This window comes from Cebus imitator, unplaced genomic scaffold, assembly GCF_001604975.1.
Source record: "Cebus imitator isolate Cc_AM_T3 unplaced genomic scaffold, Cebus_imitator-1.0 Scaffold82, whole genome shotgun sequence".
In the NCBI taxonomy this organism is placed as follows: domain Eukaryota; kingdom Metazoa; phylum Chordata; class Mammalia; order Primates; family Cebidae; genus Cebus; species Cebus imitator.
Window position 1 is genome coordinate 3,875,032 of NW_016107397.1, and position 7,906 is coordinate 3,882,937.

Sequence of the window (7,906 nt, forward strand, 5' to 3'; positions counted from 1 at the left end):
CGCAACCTCCGCCTCCTGGGTTCAGGCAATTCTCCTGCCTCAGCCTCCTGAGTAGCTGGGATTACAGGCACGCACCACCATGCCCAGCTAATTTTTTGTAGTTTTTGTAGAGACGGGGTTTCACCATGTTGACCAGGATGGTCTCGATCTCTTGACCTAGTGATCCACCCGCCTCGGCCTCCCAAAGTGCTGGGATTACAGGCTTGAGCCACCGCGCCCAGCCCTTTCCCTACTCTTGGACAAGTGGGATTCTCCCTCAATCCAGACAAGAATGATTTGTGGTAGGGGGCATCTGACCTCCATATTTCATTTCAGGTTTCAGATATAAGTGCCCTAACCTCTCTTTTCTGTGAAGTCAGTTTTTATGCTCAAATTTTGTTGGTGGGGGTGGGATGGAGAATAAAAAACAGTGAAATTAGGCCAGGCATGGTGTCTCACACCTGTAATCCCAGCACTTTGGGATGCTGAGGTGGGCAGATCACCTGAGGTTGGGAGTTTGAGACCAGCCTGACCAACATGGAGAAACCCTGTCTCTACTAAAAATGCAAAATATTAGCCAGGCTTGGTGGCACATGTCTGTAATCCCAGCTACTCAGTAAGCTGAGGCAGGAGAATTGCTTGAACCTGGGAGGCATAGGTTGTGGTGAGCTGAGATCATGCTGTTGCACTCCAGCCTGGGCAACAAGAGCAAAACTCAATCTCAAAAAAAAAAAGGCGACATTTTCCCCTCCAGTTTTCCTTATTTGTTGAATTAGAAACAAACTAGAAATAGAGATTATAATTAATTAATCTCCATAAAAGGTCAGGTAAGCCTAATGTGTAATTCTAAGTGAAAATGGTATGGAAAATGAGGGCTGGAGAGCGGGGCCCACCCCTGTAACCCTAGCACTTTGAGAGGCTGAGGTGGGTCCACTGAGTCCAGGAGTTTAAGACCAGCCTAGACAACACAGCAAAATCCTGTCTCTACAAAAAATAGAAAAATTATCCAGGCATAGTGGCACATGCCTGCAGTCCCAGCTACTTGGGAGGCTAAGACAGGAGGATCATGAGCCTGGGCTGAGGAGGTTGCAGTGAGTAAAGATTGTATCACTGCACTCCAGCCTGGGTGACAGAGCAAGACACTGTCCCCACAAAAAAAATTGGTATCAAAATGAATCAGAATTTCATCATAACTAAATTCCAGAAGACAGAAGGCAAAAACTGCCCCTGAAAGAGTAGTGGATGATGCTTTTGTTTCTTGGTTCCTTCAGGAACGGGTTAACTTGTTTGGTTTCTGGAGCCGATTCAACGGATCTAACAGTAATGGGGAAAGAAAAGGTAGGATAAGTGGAGGCTAAGGACTGGAGAGGGAGGGGAGGGATTCCTTCATGAGGGCAGCAGCCATGTTTTTCTTTATTTTATATTCTCTATCATCGGGCTAATTCTGGATACTTTAATAGGAGGCTCTTGTGAAGGTTATTGATCCAGTATCCAGGATAGATGGGCAGATGAGTGGAGAGAGGAATGGGAGAAACGGGATGGGGAAGGAAGAGTGGTGTGCTGAATAGTGATGGACTTTGAAAAGGGTGGAAGTGTGATAATCTGGGATCACATTTTATGGAGAAAATACCACTTGGACACAAAAGGCACAGTTAGAAGACAGATTCTCTGGGATCAGCTTAATTCACTCACTGCTTTATGGTAGGAATTATTTAGTTAGCCTTTCCTTCCTTTTCCTGTTCTAGACTTACAGCTCTCTGGGTTCAACAGCCCAGGATCCTGCTTGGACAAAAAGGAGGAGAAGGAGGAAGAGTTAGAAAAGGAGGGAAAGCAAATGGTAAGGTTAGCTTTATTTTTATAGGATGGAGTTTTATCAGGTTGCCCAGGCTGGTCTCAAACTCCTGGGCTTAAGCAATCTTCCCACCTTGGCCTCCCAAAGTGCTGGGATTATAGGCATGAGCCATTGCACTTGGCCAAGATTAGCTTTAAAAATGGTTGAGACAAGGATCTTGGGGTTTCCTTTTAGAAGATTCCTGTAAGGATCTCGTTAGTATGGACTTATATTTACTAAGGAGCTATCCTGTCCCTGTCTCGAGGGAGCCCCAATTGTCAGATATTTGAGGGTTTCTAGGGCTCTTCTTTCTTCTTTATTCACTAATTTCCCACATCTCTAGGAATTGCTTTCTTGAGTATCATTTCAGTTCCTACTGTATTTATTTGACTGTTCTGGGAGCAATTCAGAGAATAGCAGTTGTTTGTTTCCACTCCTTTCTCCCTACATGGACATGGAGGATTTTTATTCACTTGTTTTCTTAGCATCTGTTTTCCAGGTATAGGAAATATATATTTTTCACTTTCTCTTCTAAATTTTAATTAAGCAATTTTTATCATACTCATGGCCTAGTTTTATTTCATTTTTTCATGCCTAAAGCCTTGCATTGATGAATACCAACAGACTAGGAAAGTGACCACACATTTTTCTCTGTGTTGCCATAAATATAAACAATATCAGGCTCACAGAACCTATTTTGATTCCCCAAAGCTCACCTGTCATTCTGTAGCATACTTCTTTGTTAAAAACAGTTAGAGGCCTTAATTTATGATTTTTTTAAACTTCCTTTTCCATCCTCAGGACCCAACTTTGCCCAGTTGCAACCAAGTCAAAACACAGACCAAAAAAGCCAAGCCAAGAGGTAAGCAGGCCAGCAGGAAATGGGGCACGTCCTACAGTTAAGGCAGGGAAACGGTAGAGAGCGAGTCTGCAGGTAGCTGGACCTCACTTCCTGTCTCAGTGCCAGGACCTGAGAAAACAGGCAAGACTCACCCATAGTGTCAGTGGGGAGCTGGAGCCCCCTTGCTTTTCTGTACTGAATTATAAAATCTGAAGTGAAAGATGGAAGGTTTTAAGTTCTTAGCCAAGAAGGATGTCCTCCTGGAGAAGGCAGACTCTGAGGAGAACTATAAAGAGACGATCCATGGGGTAAAAGAAAAAAAGAGAATTGGGGGGAAAAATGTGTCGAAAAAGAGCCAGAGGCCACCAGGAGAACTCACTAGATTGAGACTGAGCATAAGATGTGGGGCAGGGCAGAGACTCAATGTTCGGAGTCCATCTGCCCTTGCTGAGCTGTCATTTAGAGGGAAATAAACATGTTTCCCTCATGCCTGGGCATGGGGTTGATGCAGGCATGGCAGGTGGCCGAGGCAGGACGCTGCAGAGGAAGATAATGAAGAGACCTCTGGGCAGGAAATCCACATCTCCTCCTGCACCCAGAATGGAAACGAAAGAAGGCCAAGGGAATTCAGATTCTGACCAGCCAGGTAAGGCTCAAGGCCTGGGAAAAACTAGGGAATGAGGTGCATGCCAGCATCTTCCCTCCCTGAATCATTTCTTAACCATTCTACAGCTTTTCATTACTTTACAGAACAAATGAAAATTAGAATGAAAGGGCATCTCAGACTGTACCCAGTACACACTATAGAAACAGAATGGTTCCTGATTTGATTTGGCCCAGGGGCAGTAGAATGGTAGAAGAGAAGTAACATTTATTCAGTATTGCCAAGGGTTGGCTAAAGAGATACTTCCATGTCTGTTCCTTTAAATTCTTTCAATAGCTCTCACTGGATATTTCCATTTTAGACATCAGAAAACTAAGGCTCAAAGGATTTAAAAAGTGCACAAGGCTGGTGTCTAGCATAGCGTGGACAGCTTGAATCTGTTTCTGACCCCAAAGTCCATGTTCCTTATACTGAGAAAGGTCATCTTTTCCAGAGATTTCTTGGAAATAGAGATACAGGAGTTGGACTTATAAAAGATAAGGATAAGCTGACCTAATAGGACTCTCAGCTTTGTCACCTTCTCATTTAGGCCCTAAGAAAAAATTTAAAGCTCCCCAGAGCAAGGCCTTGGCAGCCAGCTTTTCAGAGGGAAAAGAAGTTAGAACAGTGCTAAAGGACCTGGGCCCATCAGCACATGAGGGGGCCTGCCCCTCAGCTGCAAAAGAAGAGCCCAGACCCCGGCAACCCCTGACCCAGAAGGCTGGAAGTGTCTCCCTTGACGACGAAACCTCCAGTGACCTGGACTTGGAGCAACTCATGGAAGATGTTGGGAGAGAGCTGGGTCAGAGTGGGGAGCTGCAGCACAGCGACAGTGATGGCAAGGACTTCCCTGTGGCCCTGTTTGGGAAGTAGCTGGTGCTCCTGTACTCCCTCTTGTTCTCCCTCCTCTGGGGTGCAGGAGGGAGAAGTTGCTAAGTGCTGGGGGTGTTCGTTGTCTATGAAGTTCAAGTGTGTTGCGTAGTTTCTGTGTTAATAAAGCAGGTTACGGTCAGCTGGCTTGGCTGGTGTCTAACTGTCCCCTGTTGGCTGCTCCCCCTCCTCAGTGTCACTGTGGCACATTACTGCTTCTGGTGGGAGCCTGTACAGTGTAGGCATCTGGGGAAGGCAGTAAGACCTGAGTTCTGGAGTCCTGAGAGGACATCGAGAAGGGCAGATCTGGTTTAAAATCTGGGCTTGGCTCCTTACTAGCTACCTCTGTAGCCTGGGGAGAAGCATGTTCACCATCCTGATTCTGCTCTTCATCTTCCAGCAAGTGCGTCCTCTACCTTATAGGGTTGTGAGTGGTGTCAAATGAGTTGATGTACTCGTTGTCATCATAGGGAAGACTGTGATCGGATTCGAGGGCAGGCTTTGGGTTTGGGCTGGCTACCAGCGTTTGGGGACTCATGTTCCCTGGCCTGAGGAAGTCACTGAAAAAAGTATTGGAGGAAGGGTCTTGGGTGTGAGTTATCTGTTAGAGTTCATTTTCGGTGGGAGGGACAGGAGTTGAAGGTGATGTCAGTTTTCTCCTTACATACATTCAGGCAAGTTTTGGGAGTACTTTTAGTTTTATGGGCAAGGGCTGGGAAGGTAAAGAGGGAGTTGGAGTAGATGGCTCTGTTTCTGTCAGTTCTCTGGCTGGCCTCTAAGTCATCTGTGTGGCCTTGGTTATTGTTGGAAGCTGTGACCCTTCCTGTTGGAAGCACAGCATACCCTAAGAAGGTCATCATACAGTCTTTTTTTTTTACTTCTTTCTCTCTGGAATTTAATGGATGCAGATTTAACAAAAATAGTTTTGAAGACAATTTTTAAAAATTTGTTATTTTATTGTTAATATATATTTTTAATTAGAGATGGCATCTTGCTATGTTGTCAAAGCTGGCTCTGATGCCTGGGCTGAATCTATTCTGCCTCAGGCTTTGGAGGAGCTAGGATTACAGGCATTCGCCGTGCCTGGCCTCACCATTCAGTCTTGAGAGGGCTGTCCATTGGTTAGGCCTTTAAGACAGAGTACAGGATCTCGCTCTGTGGGCTCTTGAGGGGATGGTGGCTGGGAGGTGCTCTGGGTAAGGTGGAGCTGGAGAGGGCAAGGGAGGCATAGATGATGCCGTTGTCCTGGGTCAAAACCCAAAGAGAAAGCGTTAGTCGAGACGGAGCTGTCCTCATCTTAGTGGCAAGCCTGCAATCTGACTGTCCTCCCCACACCAAACTCCCTCTCCCTTCCACCCCACCTTCTCCAGGCTTCCAGGCTTCTCTTTTTTTTTTGTTCTTGTTGCCCAGGCTGGAGTGCAATGGCATAATCTGGGCTCACTGCGACCTCCACCTCCCAGGTTCAAGCGATTCTCCTGCCTCAGCCTCCCAAGTAGCTGGGACTACAGGCGTGCACCACCATGCCTGGCTAATTTTTTGTATTTAGTAGAGACGGGGTTTCACCATGTTAGTCAGGCTGGTCTTTAATTCCTGACCTCAGGTGATTCACCTGCCTTGGACTCCCAAAGTGTTGGGATTACAGGCATGAGCCACTGTGCCCAGCCCAGGCTTCTCTTTAATTCCTTCAGGCCCTGGTCTGACTGCTTACCTTGGGATTACGCTTGGGATCTGTACTTTGTCCTAGGAATAAAAAGCAAGGTGTGCCAAGGTCAGGTGGTGTGACAGCCAGGGGAGAGAGATGGGCAGGGGGCTCTAGGAGTGAGGTTATCTGCTAGGTCAGGACCAGGGTCACGTGGGGGCAAGGAATGGAAAGAGGGAAGTACCGAGAGGGGCATGGAAGTACCGAGAGGGGCATGGACCAAGGTAGGGGCTGTTTGGGGAAACAGGAAGGGCCAGGGGTGGAAACTGGGGAAGGATGATAGTGAGGACTCACCTTCATTCCTGATATTCTCATATAGTTCCTCTGTGTTTTGGAAGGGTTCCCTGTATGGGAACAAGAGGACGGAAAATATGTTAGAGGCTGGGCAGTTATGACGTGGGCTGGGCAGTGGCTCGCGCACCTGTAATCCTAGCACTTTGGAAGACTGAGGCAGATGGCAATTGCTTGAGCCCAGGAGTACATGATCAGCCTGGGTAACACAGCAAGACCCAGTCTCTACAATAAATACAAAAACTAGCTGGGTGTAGTGATGTGTGCCTGTGGTCCCAGCTACTCAGGAGGCTGAGGTGGGAGGATCGCTTGAGCCCAAGAGTTCAAGGCTGTGAGCTATGATTGCACCACTGCACTCCAACCTAGCTGACAGCAATACTCTCTCTCAAAAATAAAATGTTTAAAAAAGATTTATGACACGTGTTAGGGGCTGGTTCTCTTTTGGGGGTGCTCTGCAACCTGCGCAGCCTGCTTAGGATGGGTGTGATGGTTTTAGACTCAGAAGAGGCTGCTTGGAAGAGGAATTAGAGGCAATTTGTGTGTGGCCTAGTAGAGGTCCCTCGGTGCTCACTGAGGTGGGTTGTCTTAAGGTAGCTGCTGGTATGGGAGAGGAACATGGAGAAGAAAAATAGGAAAGGTCAACCTTTGTTCTCTCTGCTGACACTGCCTTGGCTTAAACTGGGAGAAGCAAACCAATTGTGTGAATTTCAGGTCGTCTGATTAGGGGCTCATGTTGGGTGACTGGACGGAGAAGGAACTTGGTGGGGGATGGGAGAAGGGCAGCTGGCAAGTCAGTGCAGGAGAAAGAGCAGGGGTGAGGCCTTCTTCCGGCACAGAAAGGAGGGGCCAGAGGAAAGGAAAGGAAAATGGTGGGAGGATGGAGAGGAAGAGCCCAGAAAAAGGAAAAGTGAGGCCCTAGCCTGGAGAGGGGAGCAAGGTGGAGAGAGGCTGGTGAGTCTCTCCTGAGCAAACACAGGTAAGAGGAGCTGGACGCAGAGGAAGCCTGGGGCCCCCTGGCACATTTGGCAGGAAACCAGGACAGATGAACAGAGAGCAGGCAATATGGAAAAGCTGGAAGATCCAGGCTGAGAGGAAGCAGGTGAAGAGCAGAAAAGTTTAGCAGGAAAGGCAGGCAGAGGACACAGATGGGCACTCCAGAAAAGAGACTCAGAGTGTGCTGGAACCCGGAGTCCATTAGTCTAGTTTTTAGGGAACAGAAAGCCCGAAGTCAAGAGCCTGGTCCCTAGAGGACAAAGGAGGATGAGGATGGGTAAGTTGGGGATGTGACAATGGCCGTGGCAGGCTGGGGTTGTGGAGTTCTTAGCAGCACACTCAGTTTCCCAAACCAGCCTACACCTGCACCCCCCTAACCCCTTGGGGAGGCCCAGCACTCACCTGGCTGAGTTTGTGGTTTTAGTCTGCTGCTGACCTGTAGGGGGACCAACAGTCAGGGTGGCATCCAGGTGATGGCAGTCTTCATCCCACCTTCTCTGCTGCACCCTAGACTGAGGCCCTCCCTTAGAGGGACCAGAGCAGTTCCACCCAAACCCATCAGGAAGGGCCTGGGACTCAGCTGGCACCCTGGGTCCCCCACCTGTCCTCCCTGTTGTCCTCATCACCTCCTGAGACCCTCTCACCCCAACCCTCTCCTTGGCTCTCTTGAGCTCCCTGCTTGGCCCCAACCTGGCTCCCTCCACCACTGAGCCCTCAGTCACCCTCCCCTCCCCTCCCCTCCCCTCCCCTCCCCTCTCC

The 7,906-nt window shown here is 48.4% G+C and overlaps 2 protein-coding genes across 10 annotated transcripts in view; one reads left to right on the plus strand and one right to left on the minus strand.

Annotated features, from left to right (window-relative positions):
- Window positions 1-4,353, plus strand: part of ZCWPW1 (zinc finger CW-type and PWWP domain containing 1) — an 18,285-nt gene extending 13,932 nt beyond the window's left edge. Inside the window, exons 11-15 of the mRNA XM_017533608.2 lie at window positions 1,216-1,317; window positions 1,725-1,816; window positions 2,612-2,672; window positions 3,163-3,297; window positions 3,845-4,353. Coding sequence (XP_017389097.2) covers window positions 1,216-1,317; window positions 1,725-1,816; window positions 2,612-2,672; window positions 3,163-3,297; window positions 3,845-4,167 — 713 coding nt within the window. The 3' untranslated portion in view covers window positions 4,168-4,353. The remainder of the gene's footprint in view (window positions 1-1,215; window positions 1,318-1,724; window positions 1,817-2,611; window positions 2,673-3,162; window positions 3,298-3,844) is intronic.
- LOC108308003 (paired immunoglobulin-like type 2 receptor alpha) overlaps window positions 1-7,906 on the minus strand; it is a 36,400-nt gene that overhangs the window by 1,947 nt on the left and 26,547 nt on the right. For 2 of the 9 annotated variants that reach the window (XM_037740309.1, XM_037740308.1), the window contains 3 exons: window positions 7,550-7,583; window positions 6,158-6,207; window positions 5,873-5,904 (listed from right to left, as the gene is read on the minus strand). In XM_037740309.1, coding sequence (XP_037596237.1) covers window positions 5,873-5,904; window positions 6,158-6,207; window positions 7,550-7,583 — 116 coding nt within the window. Of the gene's footprint in view, window positions 1-5,099; window positions 5,410-5,872; window positions 5,905-6,157; window positions 6,208-7,549; window positions 7,584-7,906 lie in introns of those variants that run through there. The other 7 variants (XM_017533607.2, XM_017533606.2, XM_037740314.1 and 4 more) reach the window with 7 other exon arrangements.